Raw genomic sequence first — 20489 nt, 5'->3', positions numbered from 1 at the left:
TCATTGGGTCTTAAGATTCCAATAGAAAATTCTCCCAAAAATTACATTCAAATCCTGAAAATTATCAAGCAAATTCACCTTCACATTTCTTAGGAAATACTTAAACATTTGTAAATACATTAATTTTTCAAAATTCAAGAAAAAAAGCCAGAAAATCCCCAAAACATCCTAACAAATTCCCTGAAATCTCCATAAAAATGAATTAGAACTTCCAAGGACAGCCACATCCCCAAATCCCCAGAAATTAGTAATATATTTCCCTAGTTTTACATGAAAATGCCCCAAAACGTCCAATTAAATTTCTCATGCAAATGCCTAAATAGTTTCAAAGCATATTTCCCCAAAACTTGCAATGAAACTCTCCAACATATACAAACGTATCCCATACATTTTCATGGAGTTCCCCCAAATATCCAGCTTATTTTCCAACATGTCAACCAAATTTTTTAAACTTCAAAGTTCATTCTGGACAGTTATCTCAAAAATGCAACACAGAAATTACTGTGTTGTAGGAAATCCAAGATGTATTGTCCTCATATGTACATGGAGGGTCTTATGTCCGTTTCCGGTGGAAAGAAAGTGTTTTCCATGCTTTTTCCTTTTTTGAAGACGTTGACGTAAGCCACTCCCTGTCGACGGCGTGACGTAGGAAGGCGTGTTCACCAAAGGACAGAGGAGACTCCACAATGGGAGGTTCGTGTCTTTCTTTAACTATAAATAACCCTTAAAATGAAGCTTAGCCTTACTTCGCCCTTTGTTTCACTAATATATTCCTCCTTAATGTCCATATGACGAACATTTCCGATGCAGAAACTTTCTCCTCACTTTGTCAACGGCAGTATAATGTCACGTTTAACGCTAGGGAAGGCATAAAAGTTTGTTTTACACAAACACTGAAGGAGAGCGGAAGCCTTAACGTGACTTTCAATTATTTATCAAAACAAAATACAAACTAAAACAGAACTGAGCTACACTTCCGTTTCTCTGTGCCCTCGTACCCCATTCTCTCCCTCCAGGGTTACGATGAAACACTGCGGACGTTGTCATGTTTGCATTCAGTTACGTCCCATTTCAGTGAAAGGATAGTCTTCTGTAGTACAGCATATGATAAATTACCTGTTGTACCAAGTGTAATTTTCAATTCTCCCTGCGAACATGTACAGACAGTTTCTACGAGCAGCTGATAGAGGACAGTGCCTTCCTCAGAGCTGATCGGAGACTTGACACGGAGCTGGTGGACAAACTCATCCTGCAGCTCAACAGAATCTACCCACAGATCCTCACAGACAAGGAGGCCACTAAAGTAAGTCCTCATACATAAATACTAGTCTCCACATGCAGAAAGAGTAACAGTAACAACACAAAATCGTCAGTAGAATTAAAAATCAAAAGTAATAAATGTAACAGAATGACTTATAGATGTGAAATAATCCATCTGCCATTTGTATAGTGACCAATCAAACCAATGTTATCTTATATACTTTCAAAGAGAGCAGGTCTACCCCATATTCTCTTCTATATAATCTATGGCCTGACAAAATCAACATAAGCAAAGCACTTGGCAGCATTTAGCAAAGTAGCAGTGATGAGGAACAGCTTAATCTTAACAGGCAGGGCAACAAAGCTTTATTTAGAGAGCACCATTCATACTAAGACCTATTTAAAGTGCTTTACAAAGTTAAACACAATGCATTTATAACCGCAATAGCACAGAAAGACACAGCATGGAACAAAAACAAGTCACTGAAACGTAACACATTATGTACAAGATTGAAAAATTAATATTTTTTGTCATAATTAGTCAAAACACTCCATCAAAATTCATTAAATCTCTAAATTTTGTGGTTTAGCGCAGTCTGCAGACATTACACCAGAGAGCAAAGCTCTCAACTTACCAGGTCCAGCCTGTGGCTTCTTTCCTGCATGTCTCACCCCCACTCTCTCATCCCTGTTTCCAACTCTATCCACTGTCCTCTCTAAATAAAGGCATACAAAGCCCTAAAATATACCTTGCAAACAAAAAAAGCATCTGGTTAGGATGCCTCCTGGACGCCTCCCTGTGGAGGTCTTCTGGGTGTTTCCAACTGGGAGGAGACCCCAGGGTAGACCTAGGACTTGCGGAAGGAATTGTATATCTCTTTTGGACTGGGAATACTTTGGAGTCCCCCCTTGTCACTGGGGAGAGATGTCTGGGTTGCTTAGCTTGCTGCCACTGTGACCCAGATATGCATCAGTGAAAGCAAATTGATTGATGGATGGACTCAAATTTAAGATAGCAACAACAAAAATGGTCCACTTGCACCTTGCAACACACAGAAGCCACTAGTTGACAAAATGAACAATTATAATAATTAATATTTAGTAATGGACTTTACAGTTTTATCCATTTAAATTTGAATCCTAAAAGTAATAACCAAATAAAGCTTTAAGCAAAATGTAATGTTGCAAGAATTACAGAATTTCCAGTTGAATGGGGTTGAAAGAAAGAAGGTTGCCCAACATAAGAAAACTCAAGAAACTTCAACGTAACTGAAGATTTATTTGAACAACCATAGTGGTTATTACTGAAGTCTTGACTACATGAACCTGATAGATTTAGTTTAATTATTGTGCATAAACAATGCCCTGCCTATATAGGCCTACAAGACACTGTTATTAATACCCAAAACAAAAAAAAAGACTCTTGGTAGTATACTATTGAAAGAAAAACATCCTGATTTTTCTTCCTTTTAAATTCTGTCCTCTCAAGCACCTCATGCTTTTAAGACATCATGTCTTAGCTTTACAAAGTAAATCTATGAGTAGCTGCTGAAAAGCACCTTAAGTTTGTATCAGTGAAATCTAATCTAACATACTTCCAGCAGAAATGCTTCATTCTAGTTGTGGAAAGCTTTGTCAGCAAACACTACAGGAAAGATCCTCATTTGGGAATGTGATATTCAATATAACTGTTCTTATTGTTACTCAGTTCAGAAACTTGGATGTGCCTACAAGTGTTCGACTGGGTGAGCTCCTGACACACCTGCAGGGAAAAGGAGAGGAAGCGTGCAGAGAGTTTTACAGAGCTCTTCACTTGCATGTCGAAGAGGTTTACTACAGTTTACCTACACGGCTACGCCTCAGAGGTTTGTCCCTAAAATCTGCTTCTTTATACCATGTGTGCACCCACTGATTAATCTGTCAATTATTTGGATCCTAATGTACATAAGCCCTTTACCAGTATACATCCAGACACGTTTTTACTTCCTTTCCTTGTGCTAAGTTAATTTTTTAAAGGCTTCAGAAAATTACTGAAATTAAGTCATCATCGCAGAAAATCAAGTGTTATCCCAATATAGTGATATGTATAAGTTGAGATCTCGAGAAGTCAACCAAAATGTACAAATTAAAGTGAAAGTGGATTCAAATAAAATGTATGTTTGCATGTTTTCTATTGGCTTTGATAATAAAGAGATACATTAAGCTGTTAATGAAGTGTTTTTTACACATTGTTCAGAAGACTAACATTGATCTCTCCTCTAGATCCCTTAGATCCACTCATACATCCTTCTGTGTATCAACAGAAATACGTCCTGAATGACAGAGGTAAACTCTTCTGAAATACAACGCAACAAAAGGGGGAAAAATAAATTATGTGATGATTGATGTCCTCCTATAATATGCATCTGTTAAAGTGACTGGACAGAAATGTGTACGCTAATAAATAAACACTGACAAGCACTCCAGTTAGTAGAACAGATATTTTTTAATCTCCTTCCAGATCCCTTCTTCTTCTTGGGCTGTTTCGGCATTGCGGTGGGAATGGCTTTACTCTATTACTACAGTGGTAAGTATCCTTCCTTACTTGTGCCATCTTTGGAGTGTTCATTAAATACATTTTCCATTCATAGTGCTGGATTTTGCTAAGAGGCTCTTTATGTTACAGAGGATAAATTGACGGGAGGAAGCCGGGCTCTTGGGATGGCTGCTCTGGGTCTGAAGAAAAAGGCTCAGGAGGTTCTCATATGGTATACAGAGGAAAGCCTCATGAAGTAAGAGGAAAGTCATTCACACCAGGTGCTTTAGCAGAACCGCCTTTTATCTCTGCTGCCTGCACTAAAGCACAAGACTGTGTAATGTTGAATGTTTATTTTGTACTCAAATTTTTATTTACCTTTGCCTGTGGTCTAATGTGAGAATGATGGGAAAATAGAGCCTCATTTAGCTCTTAATTCTCAACATGGTGACACCTTTTTAAGTGGTTGAAAGAGTCGAATACATTCAATGGTTGATCACAGTAAAATTTAAACAAGTTGGTTCAGCAAGCTTCCCCACTAAAAATCTTAAAAAGGCAGCTTTTAAAGACCGAAACAAACAAGCAAAACATCCAATTATAAAGGTTCAACTTATATATTTACAGCAGAAACCACAACCTCCAATTTATCAGTACATCTTTAAGCCATATAATTATTTTCCCTTGCTTTTCTCGCTTGCACTTTGGTGCTGTACAGACTCAGGCCAAAATATTTTTTACTTTAATTTTCTTTCATAGAGTGCTCATCTACATTTTAAAGGTGATGTAGATATAAATATACCTCTGTCCAGCTACCCCTGATGTCAGACATATAACAGGCCTCAATGAATGTACATCCCAAACAAAAACAAGTCAACCATATTGGGCACGAGACAAGTTCTGTCTTTGTAGAACATTACCGCCCTCTAGTGGTTGAAGGGGAACAATATTATTGCATGAAATATGGCGCATTTTCGTCTCACAAGTGCCTCCTGAAATACCGCTGCTCAAAAATAAGATACGTAAAAGAGGGAAAAAGAGTAAACAATTGAACTGGGTACGTGCTGTAATGATTTAAACGAGTTTTTCGTGTTGTTTGCGATCACATGATTACTTCAACCAATGACTCAGTCCTCCCAGCGCGGTGCACTGTGGGTATTGTGGCTGTCAGACCAAAAACATGTGAATGTTGAATAAAACCTACGGAAAACAAACTGTAGATGCGTATTGTAAGTTCAAATGGAAACGGATTATGTCAAAATAGGGTTGAAGCATGAGACAGCCTTTATTGTACCGTGAGTATAATTCCGTTCTGGAATCGCCCGTATATTTAGTGACGTTGTCCGTAGTAGAAGTGTGTTGTATGAAAGGAGAGAAGGTTAGCACTCCCCTTGACAAGGATGGAATTGGCCCTCGTGGCCTTCAACACACATACGGTTAAGGCATTGCCACCTACTTCGTGGCATCTCTAACCATGTTTTTTTTTTTTTTTTTAAATTATATTATGTGGTGCCTTTCCTTTCTTGTCGTTTAAATTATTATAATTGAAGACAGGAAGCATGCCTGAAAACTTTCCCATGTGTCTGTTGCCATGGGGCAGGGTGGAAAATTTTTATTTCCTGTTGGCTTGCAATGTTTAGTCCCGTGTCAAATATGCAGAGGATGGCTGAAAATGTCCAAGTCAACAGTTTTTACTTAACATGTTTAGCTGAGTAGTTTAAACCCAGAAACTGAATGATATTAAATAACAATGTGTGGATATTAGTTTGTATTTACAATGCTTTCTTGTGTTAAAGCTCAGTTTTTAGTTGGTTATAAACATAGATAGGCTGAAAATAAATAGACACTTCTTTATTTCCTTAAAAAAGCAAATAAGACCATTTATAAAACTTATTATTTTAATACATTGTTTTCCATGTTTGAACCCAGCCCTTGACAGTGGTAAGTGTCAGATGTTATAAACACCATCCTTCAGAAAAAGTCAATTTTCCCTTTCTCTTTTTCTGTAGGTCATTTAGAATCACGTGAACCCGAATGTGCGTTGGGGGGCAGGAAGTGGGGGGCAGCCATAAGGAATAAATGGGAGCGGAGGAAAGTTAGTACTTTAGAGCTCTAATTGGACCTGTACGCTGCAATTATCTTTAGAAAATGTCTACATACATTGAGTAGGATTCCTACACTTTAAAAAAATTGATTTTTCTTTTCTCCATAGTTTAACTGATTTACCTGGGGTGGAGGTGATCAATGTTGCAAATTACGTGCAGACCTCCCAGCACTGTCTAGACTGATGAAGGGAGACAATTCTACATGAGTTCTGCACTGAGCTAAAAGGCTAGCTGACATATGAAAAAAATCCACATTTTCCCACAAACAAGTTTTTAATTGAAACTGTGATGTGCTATCATCTGAATAAGCCTTGAGGGATAAACGACTGAGTGATGATGAGCCATTCACAAACAAGCCTGTCTTATGAAAGCCTCTTAATGAGAGCTAAGGTAGCTAGCTTTCTTCCATCCTCTGTCATTATTTAATCCACATTTAAAAAGCAAAAAATTAGGCTTTTTAAATTCCTGCCTGCTGCTGTTCCACTCTTGAGTTAAAAAAGACTGAATATTTAACTTCTTTCAGGACACAAAAGTACTTTAAAAGTTAAGAATGTTTTAATTGCGATCCTTCAAATGCTTGGCATAGTCATAAACAGCTCAAAACATGGCCTTTCTCTATGCTGAAATCACTCCTTGCCCCCCAACAGGAGTTCTCCGCTGTTGTGTGACGTGATCTGCAAAAAACCCATAGCATATTCTCACTGAATGTTACATTTGACTTAAAATGAAATAAGGGGAGGTTTTTATTGAAAAGAAAGAACAAGATTAACAAACAGATGAGAGATACTATTTTGTCTTCAAGGGGCACTGACACAAACCAGAATGTCCTCACAGGAGCTTTAACTGTGTGCGCGTATAGGATGAAATTGTTTAATTTATTCAAAGATGGTTTATAAAACGGCAGACAAAATTTTCTCAGGCTGTTTGTTGAGAAATTCCATAATAAATGTACAACACAGAGAAGGGCTCTGATTACAACACAACTATGATAATGGTGCTTTGTTAAACTGTGTTTCTGTGTGGTTAAACATCACATCAGAGTTCAGTGTCTGTCTTTTAAAGCTGAATTGGTACTGCTTTTGCCCAACAAGTTCAATGCTATTCTGTCATGAAATTCTGATATTTGATGTTGTTTATAGTCAGTGAATGTCCCCTCATTGAGGTTCAGTGCCTGCCAGTTTGTCACATACAATGTCTTGTGTGTATAAAATACCTTTAACATTCAAGTGCCATCATTTTTAGGATGTGGACTTTTGTCTATGTGCAATAAAATGTGCATGATGAAATAAAACAACCATAAACACATCTTACGTTTGCAGTTTTATTTATAAATTCCATTTAGAATATTCATCACAGTGTGTAGAACAATATCATTTGATAAACGTTGTGTTTTTGGTATTAAAAAAGCGATTTAAAAAGTCTCAAATTAAAGATACACTAACACTTCAGTAACACTAATGAATACGTACATGTATATCATACAAACAGTACACAATAGACTTGCATAGCACTAATAAGAAAATTAAGTAAGGTCCACTTCATTTAAAGGATAAGGTTTGTAACACTGTAAACGGTATATAGTTCCCATTTTAAAGCAGTTTTTAATGTAATGCCTCCAGCAGCTGTAGGCCAAGATGACTCCTGACTCATGCACTTATTTTATTTGGATTTTGCTGTGGTGGTTTTTAAAAGGCAAATAGTAGGCTTCATCTGGCATATACAGATAAATTGAACTTCTAAATAAAACATAAAATGTGATTTTATGTCTCAGGAAAAATTCACATGGTTGTGACTGATGCACAGTGTATTGCTCCTCATATGTTTGTCCTATGAGTAAAGGCATGAGTGACCTGAGCATCAAAAGAGGTAAAATACTAGTGAATTGCCCTAAGAAAGTAAAAAGAAATTACTCCTGTGACATACCAAACACACCTACACAATCTCTCTCTCTCTCTCTCTTTCACACACACACACATGTCACCTGATCCTCAGAGCATGTTGATATTTTCAGGACTGGAAGGTTGAGTTACAGAAAATGGATGCATTTGCATGCTGTTCACTTTGGTGAATAAATTAATGACCCTGTCCATTTTGTAAAGCTGAGGTCCATCTTTCACTGAGCTGATCAGCTTGAGGAGTTGCCTAGAAGTTGATCAGCCACGCGGGTTTGGCCGCTGGACGCCAAACGCTGTGATGAAGACGTTGACCACGACGATGATAAAGACAAAGGCTGTGGTGATGTTCTCCAGGATGTTCAGCCTGTAGTGCATGCTCTCATCATTCAGGTTCCATTTCACTGACAACAGAGAAAAAAAACTGTTTAGAGACATAACTGAATTTTGCTTTGTCCAGGGGTGTCAGACTCAAGGCCCGGGAAACAGTAAAATCTGTCTCGCATGATTATCTCATATTTCTATTAAAACTGGCCCATCTCTATAAGATCTGCAGATTTCCTCAAGTATAAAAATGTAAGCTTGTCCTTGATGATTTCGGATATCCTTGTTAAATAATAAAATCTGAAAAAGGAGTAAAAATATTTAGATAAGTCAGAAATGTGGGGAAAAAATTAATTTGTGTTTTAATTTCACAATTTCAATTTTGTATCTCACAATTAAGACTAAAACTTAGCATTTTGACTTTTTATTTTCATACTTTGAGCATTTTAACTCATAATTTTGACTTCTCATATAATATTTTGTGCTTTAAGATTCATAATTCTAAATGTTTAATTCATATTTTGACCTTTTAAACCAATTATTTTGTGTTTTATCTCATATTTTTAACTCCAGCTCTGATTTAGTAATCCCATAGTTTGACCTTTTACACTCAGTTTAAAATTTTGAATCATATTTGGACTTTCTTTCTAATATATTTGCCTTTAAAAAAACGTTATTTTTTAATTTCAATTTAATTTTGACCTTTTTGAACTAATAAATTTACTTTTCTCAGATTGTGAGCCTTTTAATTTATCTTTCAAACTTTTTAAATACCAAAATCATTTAAAAGTATTATGTTTTTTTTCATATTTTATTACTGGTGAGATGAGGTTGACAGTTTCTAGTTAAAAAGGTGACTCTGTTAGGCCAGTGAGCTTCTTTCCCCACAAGGTGGCAGCATACAATTTCCTATCAGATTAGCAGGGAAGTAATCATGACTGAGCACTCTGATATAGCTTAACAGCATGAGGCAGCTCTGACCTCACATGTATAATTAGCTTTTATCTCCACTGGGACGTTGAATACCTTGCTGGTTTGTTGTGAGTTTGGCCAGGAAATATTTATTGTTGCATTCTTAGTGTTAGTTTATCTCCTGTGTCACAACATTTTGGAAGCTATCAGCTCTTTCAAATTTGATGCAGCAGAAGCAGCTGACAGATGTCCCTCCTGCTGCAGCTCTTTAAACTGGGCCCACTCTCACAATAGTTTTCTCTGTTAGGATAAGATAAGGACACACTGTCAGGAGGGGGTGGAGGGGGCACAGCAATGTATGGGAAGACAAACTTTGTCCTGTGAGGCTCATGGCTCACGGTTTTACTAAAGCAGTACAAAAAATCACCATAATGTATATGCAAAGAGAGAGCAAAGATCTTTAAATGTTAAATACATCACTTTTTTTCATGTCCTGTTGATTAAAATCCAATCAGTAACTTATTAAGAATAACTTGTATGAAAAAGTGAAAAATTTTAGATTTATACAAAATACTTGTAAAAAAGGAACTGACAAACTCAGGTAAAGTTTGTCAGTATTTTAGAAAAACAAATGATAGTGATGTAAGGATACACTCATAAAACCATACCTATACTGGGTACAACAATACTGGGATCATGATATAGTTTTAATACAAATTTTCTTTTCTTATTTTTAATTCTCAGACTACAAAGATATAAAGTATTACTTTCCCTTATGACACATAATTAATACTTTTATTTTCTGAGTTATGTTATACTAATAAACAATGCAATGTTTTACCTAGAAAGTGACGCTGATATGTGCGACTGTACAAAATACAGGAAAAAGCCTGAAGGGGGCCTTTGATGTCTATCCACGGTGGGTACTATGCTCAAAACACTATCACTATTTGGTTTTAAGCATCTTGACAAACAACTACCGTACATCCCACAGGCTTAGTCGTATCATCCATGCCCTTAATCATGCAAGTTCTTATTAAAAAATCTGTTCAACAAACATGCCCATGAAGACATGAACTATTTCAACCAAAACTGTTTTAAACCCGGCTGCAAACATATTTCTAGAGTGAAAATCAGCCATTAAAATAGTGTATGTGACCTCCAGTGCCTCTGCAGCCAGCCTTAGTGGACACTTGAGCAAATGAGGGGTTTTACACTTCCACACTAGCTTCCTTTTCAGCCACAGAGGCGCCTACTGTACCCTCACTGCTCTAACCATTACCATCAAAACAGAGACACCAAAAGCAGATAACACCCACTGCTGGTTTAAAAATACCTCCCAAAGTGTATTTCGATTCATTCAATTTAATTTGTCCACATTTGAATAGGGATGGAAATTAGAGCCGGGGTATGTAAGGCCTGGTTCTGTATTTCTCAAAACCTGGGAATCAATAATATTTTAGCTTAAAGATAGTGCTACTGAGTCTCATGGGTTCTGTCATGTTATACTATACTACCACAGGTGCAAAAACACTTACATTAGTTCTTGCATGGGGAGACATTAGCTCAAAGCACATCAGCTTTGTATGTCCACTTAGACAAAAATGTGGTACTCCAACTGTCAGCTTGGAGAATAAAAGGCATTGGCTGCAATAGGTATGTGTATTTCAACTCTGTTTTAAGCTGCTACAGGACAATATTCCTCCCCATTTCTTCAGATCAGCACTAAAAAGTGCTCTAAACATTATGGCACATACTGTTAGTTTAAATATTAATTCAGCTTTAAATCTGTCTTGAAATTGACAAAAGTCGATTTAGTAGAATTATCAGTTACGTAATGACGTGTTCAAGGTCTATTACACAAATGTAAATAACATTTCATGTATTCACATTATGAACCCCTTGTTAGTCAAGTAAACAGTGATTTCCAGTAAGAATCATGCATGTTTTCAATGCAGGGCCCCATGAGGGGAACCTTCCAGATTTCTGGGTCTTTTGCTGATATGCAATGTAGATGATGAGAAATTCAAGGTCTTCACAATTTTACATGGAAGAACTTTTTTTCTGAAATTGTTTCACTATTTTTAGTTCCCATTTTCACAGATTTGTGAACCTCTGCCCATTTTTACTTCTGAGGGACTCTACCGGTCTAAAATGCAGTGTTAATTTTTGCAGCTATTTTTAATTTTAATCCTAGTCTTTAGATGAAATGCCTTTTAGCTTGAGTCACATTTTAGTCATTTCTACCCTTTTTAGTTTTAGTCAACGAAAACTCAAAAACATTTTAGTCTAGTTTTAGTCCATAAAAAGTCCTCACATTTTAGTCTTTACTTTTAGTCCAAGTATTTGTTCTCTTACCCAAATCTGGTACCAAGTCATGGTAGTGTTTTCTATGTACTCTGCCAAACCTGGGTCCCTGCTTTCTACAGCTGCGAGACAGAATAGCTATAGATGCGTTGTTTTTTTGACAGATGTACCCACAGTGGAGAAAATATCACGGTTTTTGATGACGGAAAATACATGACATTTTTTTCTAGTTTTAGTCATCTTAACAAAGACTAAACTTTCTTTTTGTCATTTTCAGTCATCGCAGATCTATTTTTGTTAGTCTAGTTTTTGTCATGTGAAAATATGCTGTCGACAAACATTTTTAGTCGACGAAATTAACACTTTTATACCCATTTATCATATCCATTAAACATATTATTTGCAAAATGCTCCACCAGCTGTTTTTTATTAGTAGCACTTACTTTTCCAGCCTTTTGTTGCCTTGTCCATACTGTTCTGAGAAGTGTTCTGCCATCAAATTCAAAATGAGCTAATGTTTTTCATAAAATGGTAAAATGTCTGACTTTCAACATCTGATGCGATGTTCATGTTCTCTTGTGAATAAAATATGGGTTTATTGAAATTTGCAAATCATTGCAAAATCTTATAACCACTCGTAGACAGCATTTGGGAAAGGGCAGAGCCTTTGAAAAAAAACTTGGAGGGTGGTTGGATGAACTTTCTGTCCGTCTCATCTTTACAGGCCAATCAGAGCAATAAAACATGTCAGTACACGACTTTTGTCATCTTTAAAAATTCTTTGTTCTTGTTTTAACAAAGAAATGTCGTCAAGTTCTAATAAAACTGATAAAACTGGCGATCACTTTCTAACCGGGCCCAAATGGTTCAGACGGGAGCTTTGCAAGATGCATTCACTAGTGAGAAACACTGAAACAGGCGTATCCATCTGCTTGTCAAGGTTAATAATCTTACCTTTTGCGTGGATTGTGGTTTGGGAGGGTGGGTCAATAATATTTCATTTTAATACATCTTTTTTGTCTTTATGTAAAGAGCTTTGTACTTCATTATTTACGTATGAAAAGTACTACACAATTAAAGTCTGATTGATTGATATTAGTGAATCTTTATCTTATAAATAAAACCAGCTAATAACAGTGTTTTGTTATTCACTGATAAGATAAACTGCAGACATACCTATGAAGATAAGCAGTACACCAACCACAATTTGAAGGATAAGAGAGATGCTGATGAGTGTGATGAGGGGCACGTAGAAGGTGAAGTCTGGCCCCTGCTCCAGCACGGCCTTCAGCTGTGAGGCATTTGCCATCAGCAGTGCCACGTCCAGCATGCTCTCTGCTGCACTCTTCTTGTTAGCATAGTGGTTCATGTTCAGAGGGTCCTGAGGCCTCCTGAAGCGGCCTCGCAACGGGACCTGAACACAAACACAAACAGTGACATCATTATTACTCAGAGGGTGACATAGGCTTTAAGTGAGGGCTGGCGATGTAATACTTTTACAGGCTGGGTCAGCGTAGGATGATTATTTATCTCAGACATTCTGAGACTGATGGACATAAACTTATCAAAAAATCACTCTAAATGCAGCTGTGATTCAAACCAAAAACTATCATTTAAACTTTCATTACTGTTGCACTAGCTGCAAAATCATCTGCTCTGGTGTCCTTGAATTTGTGTAAATGTGATACTTAAAAAGTGACTCAAGGAGGGGGAAAAACACAGCTGATGCCATTTCTGGATTTCCAGAATAATGTGAATGACTGACTAGGATTAAAAATTTTCTAATGTTTGGAAATGCATGAAATAAAAAATCCATTTAGCTTTCCAAATCACAGAATTAGTCAGCCTAGCCCTGGACAAAGATAATCCACCAAAGACAACAATTAAAAAATATTCAAACAGTTTCCCAAATTTATTTGTAAGAGTAAATCTGCAGCATACTTATCCTGAACTACGCTCATAGTAGCTCTATGTGTGTTTCAACACTTTTATAACAACTTTAGTGTCTAAAAACTGAATTCAATACAATTTGAAATAAATAAATAATTCAATTATTAGAACTATTTCTTGCCCAATAACTCTTAAACCAGATTTGTGTAACTGTAGTATGCTGATTTTCTGTAGGAGACTAAAGTGGAAGTGGAAGGGTTCAGAGGCTGAATTAAACAGGAACACACATGACCCTACAGGTCACACCGTCAGTTTCAGTCTAGAGGTTAAAAATAATTTGTCAAGTCACATCCTGAAGTTCATCTGACCGGGTCACACATTGAAAACACAACATGAGTGCCAGAACGGCCCCACCCAAACTCAAGAGGGTAATCTGACTGGAAGCACGGACATGAGTTTACACATTAAAGTGTTCACCAAGATCATCACGGTCATTTTTATTATTTTTAGGTCATTATAAGCCAAAATCATCTATCAGTTAAAAATATTTTGTTGATAACAAACAAAATCCTATCAGTTATGTAAAGTGAAAAGGAAACGGCCATGCCAAGGAATCAACTTCCTTTCTTTTTTGTGTTTGAGGAAGTAGAGAAGTGAGTTGTCTTCTAAGAAAAATATAAACGTGTTTAACCCCACATTAAAAACATTAAATGACTGTGAGTCTGGATGAAAGTGTTGATCTTGCTGGCTAGGTTACAAGACGTTGACTTTTTTGGAGGATTAAAAAACTATGGGCTGGATCGATGCACTGACTGACATACTCTTAAATACTCGGTATAGTGTTTTTTGCTTTGTCAGGCATTTTTAGATACTAGGACTACTCTCTAGCAACGACATGTTTGTTTACCAAAGTAAATAATAGAACCCATCATTGGTCAGAAGAGGCCAAGATAAACACTTCTAATGGGATGTTTTGTCCAGCTGACAATAAAAATACCAAGGATACTGAAAATATTTATTCTAAATCATACAGAAAGGAAAGACTTGGAAATGTCTTAAACGTTATGACATAGCTTCATTTCAATTTTTTTAGTACATAAAAATAACAGAAGTGGACCTGCAGTAACATTTTGTATACAGACTGTCACAATTAAGGACTTTTTATTTGAAAGGAAACTTCCCCTTGAAAATTTTGATATTAGCCTGATATTCTGTGTGTCTAACAGCAAAGAAAAGTAAGGAAAAAAGAACAAGATCATAAACACCAAATCACAGGAAACCAGGGTCACTGTCGTGATCCCTGTCATTTTCATAAATCCAGAGCTCGGGTTTTCATCAGGGTGGAGTCTGGTTTAGCTAACAATGTCCCGTCTATGCCCAGGTTGGCAGTATCCCACCCTAAGAGTGGACTCAGCGTTCCTCTTTCTACTCCTCTGAGGAAGTGCCAGGCCACAGAGGAAGAACGTGCTCATGTGGTGGACCAGCAGATGGGTGTGAGAGTAAACCCTATTAACCATTGTGTCTCTCACTCTCACTGCTAGAACTGCTTCAGCTCCATTTTCACTTTTTGTCTTTTTCTTCCACTCACACAAGGCTCCCTGTGCACGAAGAGTTTTCCAGGGAGTGGTACTTTCATTTTCCCCTATGTCCTCTCTTATGTAACTTTTTCCTTATGGGCTGTGGTCCTTATAGTGGGGTTTCAGCTTGATTGATTGAGTCATTATGCATATGTAATGTTGGATCCCAAAGGTTAACTCTACACTTAAACAGACAAGAGAAACCATAAAACTACTGAATGCTGTACGCTTGACATCCAGTACTCTACGTTATTTTATCTATTAAGCATGAAAACTTATTTTAAGAGCTTGAAATTCCAAATAATATGTAAAAAAAAAAAAGACTCTTCACTACGCCACCTCAAATATCCAAATATCAGAAACAATCAGGTATTTTTTTCCACAGAGAACTGAAAATATCCCTAAAATGTAAGGATGAGCTTCATGACTAAATACATGCAAGTGAATCTTTGAACCTGACTTTACCCAGAGGGTTTCCTGCCAGTAAGATCTGAATTAAGTCAGCAGGAAATATTCAGGAAAGCTGCTTCATACTTTTGCAAGTATGTTTCTCACCACTTGTCTGTTGATACTGTAGATCAGTTTGATTACACATTGCACTGATAAAGGCAGAAACCGTCATTCAGTGCTGGACTCTTCTCCTTCATCCACCAATTACTCACCATAATTTATTTGTCATGCCCTACTTCCCCACATCCCCATCCTAGCATACAGGTACTGGTATGCATATGTAAGCTAGCAAGTCAGGAAGATCTCACGGCAGCCAGTCCTAAGGAGTGCATGTGTGAAAACACTATAGAGATGTCCAATATTTCCTCACAGCTGCCAATCAATAATTCTAGTGGTTCTTAGATGATGCCGTGCTATCCTGGTTTAATACAAAGAACAGGGATAGCATGATTATTTTGTTACATCAGTAGGCTGTTCTACAACCCCTGTCTGAATGCAATGTGTTTGTATTGTATGTATGTGACTCAATACATGGAAACAAGACTAGCTAAAAACCTAGTAGATATGGTTGACCGCAACTATCTGGGATGCCTGTTGAAATGCCTGACTGGCAGAGTGATTTTGTCATTATTGTTATTTTTTGAGCCAAATTTATTGTGGCTTCTTAAATGTACATAGCTATATGCCGTCCTCTTGCTCTCCTCTTAATAAAGCCCTTCTCTGTGTACATATGAAACACTACAGAGACGTGTCAGACTTCACTGATAGAGACGGACAATGTCACTGGAGATACATTTTTTTGTCAGATATAAGTCTTTATGGTAGTAAGTTTGTACTAAAATTAAATCAATCACTAACTCTTATTGAAGTGTTTATTCAAAAAAAAATTTGTGTGTGTCACTTGAAAGCAGACGAGGAGGAGAGGAGAGGAGCGTGACGCTTCTGCTGTGCTCTGGATTCAACAAGAACAGCGGCCCAGGTCGGAGTAAACAGCAGCGGTCTTACAGCGACATCCAAGCTAACAGCAATCGGCGGACAACATGGACAAGCCCAGCGCCATGATCGGAAAGCCATGCCGAAACAGAGCGGGAGTAGAGCGAGAACATTTTTTTCTGTCACAGAAAGCTTTTAGTGTTGCTCTCTGCACTTGTTTGGCTGAGACACGACGTCTGGTTCAGACAGAAGCGCTGCTGCGGCTCAGTCCCAGCTAATTAGCAGGCCCGGTCAGCAAAAATTTTAAAAAAGTAACTAGCTGAGCTAGCATTTGCAACAGTTCAGCCAACACCCTCTGCTGAGTTCTTGCATTGACCAACAAACATTAAATATACTCTAATTTTGAAAACAGAACTATCTGTTCAATGTTTGAATCACATTTAATGCCCTTTAAAATTAAATACTAAGACTGAAAGTGGCGCCTATAGATAAACCGAGAGATGTTTTACATGACTCAAATTTGGCCTGGTGGTTCAGAACACAGTGGCTGGTCATACAACAAACCTAAAATAAAGACTTTTTTATCACTGTATGAGAGCTTTAAATACTATAGTTACAATAGTTTACTCAGTAACCATAGCCGCCTTCTGACAAGTTCCTACCTAGAACCACATTCAAAGCTGTAAGAAGGCATTACCAACATAGACATCAGTATATAATCAAGTTTAGAAATGATGACTCATCTTGTATCAATTATCTATTTCTTGTCCTTCTACTATGAAGAAAGAAAAGATTTAAACTCAAGCATCAAGAGTCCAAACATGACATATTCCATTTTTTAACAAATAAAATCAGTTGCTGAAGATTTTTAATTTCAAATTTAATTCAGAACCAAGTAAAAATGACGTATTAATTTGAATCTACAGAAGCCCTAAGAGGACAGGCATCCATGAATTTTTTCCTGTGATAATAGGTAGCTACATTTCAGTTGTTTTCTTAAGACCTTGACTTGTTTATTTTGTTATCTCAGGATGACAAGATTTTTTTTTCTGTGATATGGCATAAATTTCTGTCTTTTTCTCAAGATCTTGCGAAATTAACTATTTTAAGTGGGAAACTAGTGTTATTGTGACAAAAATGAGCTGATCTCTTAAGGGGAAAAAGAATGAAATATACTGGATTTATGGATGTGTGTCCTCTTAGGGCTTCCATAGCTGTCGAAGAATTCATTTAACTGTTAATTACTGTTTTTACCAAAGTTTATCAAACAATAAAGGGGAGTTGACCTGCAGTTATGACCAGTTGCAACTAATTATCACTTTTAATTACAAAGGGTACCTAGTAGCTATCGTTTTATAGCTGTTTGATAAAGACGCTATAAAATACCAGGTATTATCGTGGTGTTAGCGCCTTAGATCACATTTTCCCCACACAATACAAACATGTGTTGTTGAGGAGAAACCATTAAGTTTCTATTTACATTCTTGGATCCAAAGTTAAACTTTGAACCCTTGTGGTCAAATCCTAGCCTTTGTCCGACTGAGCTGAACCCCCTGGACTCATTAACAGAGCCTGGATTGTACCCAGCACCCACATGGTCATCCGTATCGTCTGTCATTATGTGTAAGCTGACTCTGCAGTAGACAGCAAAGTGATTGAGGCATCAGATAACACAGTCACTTGTTGAAACTTCTCCAACTAGTGTAAACTAGAGCTAATCCAAAGCCGCTAACCGGTCCCGTTAGCTTCAGGAATTCAGACTACGCGACACTTGTTCAGTCACTTTGGCTTTCATTTAACGAGACAAGGATGTTTGAAAGGATGGGAGAGAAGATGCAAATACCTGAGGCATCCATTTTTGTCTGAAGCCGGTATCTGCTATTTAAACTGGGGAATATTTCTTTGGCTGATTGCCCTCCGGTTGAGCCTCACCAGGAAATATGTGGACATTAACGGATAAATCAGCTGTGCTTTCTATGAGACGCCCGCTGTGCCTTACCTCTGCCTCGCCGTTTCTGTCAGCATCTCCGTTCATTTCCAAGCTGTCCATCGGCATTTTGCTAAAAACACACGTAAAACCACGGAAACCTTGGTTCTGTATGGTGTGTCCTTCACTGAAGTCGGTGGTCCTGCCCGCGGGCAGCTCTAGGCGCAGTCTGTACACAAAAGCCTGCCGTGACGACGAGAGTGTAAAGCTGCAGACCGCCCCTCCACCATGGGGGCGGCTGTCCTGTATAAACTGTGGGCTGTTTGGAGAAGTGCGAGCAGGCCCAGCTCCTCAGTGGAATCAATAATAATGGGGTGTTTTCCCACACTAGAACTGAAACCGGCACGCATTGTCTGGGAGTCTGGGGCTTTACTTGGACTGTAGTTCAGTTGCATCCACAGACGGGACACTGCTCCTTCTCTCTGCTGCCACCCTGTGGGTTGATATGGTACTACAGGCTGATGTAACTATGCTTAAACCTCATGAGACTCGAGCTTTCGTTTGTAATGCATTTTTAATATTTCCTACTTATTTGGGATTTATACGACCTGAAAGGAACTGAAGGCTGTATCCCAACAACATGTAGTTAAAAATATGTCCTTATATGAGGAGAGTGGGTCAATTTAACTGTATAACACAGTAAAGACACATCTGTATAACGTAACGTGCAATTCTACCAAACTGGTGCAAAAATAGAGTTGGACGTATCCTGAAGGGAAAAAAATCCCTAAAATTTTCTTATGCCTACATATCACTAACACTCAGATTACAAAATTCTACATTTTTCCACTTAAACTTTGCTCTGTATTTTCTGGTCTTAATATTTTTTGGTCCAAAATACAACAATATTTTGGGTTAAACTGGATTTACATAAATCCTTTGACAGGACCACATAGTCCTAATGATTTTGATAGTTCATTGGTTTAAAATACCTCAAAAAGTGTGAGATGTAATATACATGGCCTCTGAGAGGACTAAAGCACCGTTGGGTAAAAGCTAAATCTGGCTTTTATTAAATCCATTCTTGAGTAACACATGCTGGCTAATTGGATTCGTAGCTAAGAAGATAAACAAATAGATCAGTTGATCATGCGAAATGGAACCGTGACACCTGAAGAGTTAATTTTAATTCAGTCCCATGATCCACTCTTTAAAGAGAAAGTGGTTTTTAAGCCAGTTTGGGAAGAGAAAACTTCAGTATGAACTGTATGTTTTTATTAAATGCTTGTAGTCTTGGTCATCTCTAAATCAGACAAAGTGAAAATAGGGCTACACTCCAGTTGCCACATTTATAAACCGTATTGTAAACCCGACCACCCAAGGCCTGATCTCCTGAATTTGTCCTTTTATTCTCACTGTTTCCCTGACATCAGGGCAAAATTGACCTTCAAGGTTGACCCCATAAAGTTTTAAAAGCTTTTTTGTGAGTTTCCCCTATGGAGAAAGAGGCACCACCGAGGCATTTAGTAAAGATTTGATGTCTTTTTCTTATCTGAAGTATCTTCTCCTGGTCTTCTAACTCTTTGGTTTTGTATGAAAAAAAGTTTCAAAAAAGATGGCAGCGCCAAGTCATTAATAGGCCAGAGAATTACAATATGGATCACTAGCTTTTATTTTTCACCAAAAACAAAACAAACAAAAAACATGAATGAGGTCAGCATTCTGTGGCTTAAGGGCAAAGCTGCAGTCTAAACTCTTAGAGGGTTTGAGTGTTCCTCTGGGAAAGCAATCCTCTTATTCTTTTGTATTCAAATTCCCTGGACCTTTACATTTTTTTGTCAATGTTAGCAGCCAGACGTAACTCTTGAAATTATTTTGTCTTTTAAAAACCCTATATTTAAAGAAATCTATCCCTGTGTCATACGACAGGATGTAGGCTACCATTCAACCAGAAACTTTGCCACATCTGTCTCTGTAGTGTGTGCAGTTTAATGCTTTTTGACACCTACCCTCCACGGCAGTAGTTTCAGCCATTAGAAATAATTATAAACACAGCCAGTCTTTTTGCTGATGATCTCGTTTGTTTTTGTGGCTCATGAAGAGGAAACAACAGGGTCATTCTACTGAAAGCTGCATTTTTGTCCCTAGTCTTGATTAATGAATTATTTTTTATTTTAACAAAGAAAAAAAAAACATTATTTGAATAATTATACCTTCTTGAGTGATGTATTCTTTAATATGTATTTATTTTAACCTGTTCTATAGATAACAGGCACTACAAAAATGCCTATCCAACAGTTGTACATGGTAAGGACAGTATTTTAAGGTGAAAATGTAATTTTTCTGCCATTCAAAAAGCAAAATATACACATGGCCATCGAGTATATGATGTAAAAGACA

The 20489-nt window shown here is 37.4% G+C and overlaps 2 protein-coding genes and 1 non-coding gene across 3 annotated transcripts; 2 read left to right on the top strand and 1 right to left on the bottom strand.

The window, feature by feature from the left end:
* The first annotated feature begins 644 nt into the window (after positions 1-644).
* On the top strand, positions 645-7182 carry card19 (caspase recruitment domain family, member 19). The gene is made up of 6 exons (XM_041783225.1): positions 645-693; positions 1164-1303; positions 2969-3125; positions 3523-3585; positions 3761-3826; positions 3926-7182. The coding sequence occupies exons 1-6, from the start codon at positions 687-689 to the stop codon at positions 4033-4035; spliced, it is 543 nt and encodes a 180-aa protein (XP_041639159.1). The 5' UTR covers positions 645-686; the 3' UTR covers positions 4036-7182.
* LOC121507590 lies at positions 5129-5256 on the top strand. Its single transcript, XR_005991740.1, has one exon. It is a non-coding gene; the product is annotated as a U6atac minor spliceosomal RNA (small nuclear RNA).
* Positions 7183-7194: 12 nt separating the features above from the next.
* Positions 7195-18500, bottom strand: ninj1 (ninjurin 1). The gene is made up of 3 exons (XM_041783224.1): positions 18162-18500; positions 12489-12726; positions 7195-8173 (listed from the first exon to the last, which is right to left on the bottom strand). The coding sequence occupies exons 1-3, from the start codon at positions 18216-18218 to the stop codon at positions 8031-8033; spliced, it is 438 nt and encodes a 145-aa protein (XP_041639158.1). The 5' UTR covers positions 18219-18500; the 3' UTR covers positions 7195-8030.
* Between the last annotated feature and the right edge of the window lie 1989 nt (positions 18501-20489).

This window comes from Cheilinus undulatus, linkage group 3 (genome assembly GCF_018320785.1).
Source record: "Cheilinus undulatus linkage group 3, ASM1832078v1, whole genome shotgun sequence".
NCBI lineage: Eukaryota > Metazoa > Chordata > Actinopteri > Labriformes > Labridae > Cheilinus > Cheilinus undulatus.
Note: the sequence above shows the minus strand (reverse complement) of the source record. Positions and strands in the feature narration are given on the sequence as shown.

Coding starts and splice junctions, on each gene's coding strand:
- card19 (XM_041783225.1), top strand. Junction 1,304..2,968: donor CAGACAAGGAGGCCACTAAA/GTAAGTCCTCAT, acceptor ATTGTTACTCAG/TTCAGAAACTTGGATGTGCC. Junction 3,126..3,522: donor TACACGGCTACGCCTCAGAG/GTTTGTCCCTAA, acceptor TCTCTCCTCTAG/ATCCCTTAGATCCACTCATA.
- ninj1 (XM_041783224.1), bottom strand. CDS start 18,218: ATGCCGATGGACAGCTTGGAAATGAACGGAGATGCTGACAGAAACGGC. Junction 12,727..18,161: donor ACAGAAACGGCGAGGCAGAG/GTAAGGCACAGC, acceptor GTTTGTGTTCAG/GTCCCGTTGCGAGGCCGCTT. Junction 8,174..12,488: donor TGTACTGCTTATCTTCATAG/GTATGTCTGCAG, acceptor CTCTGTTGTCAG/TGAAATGGAACCTGAATGAT.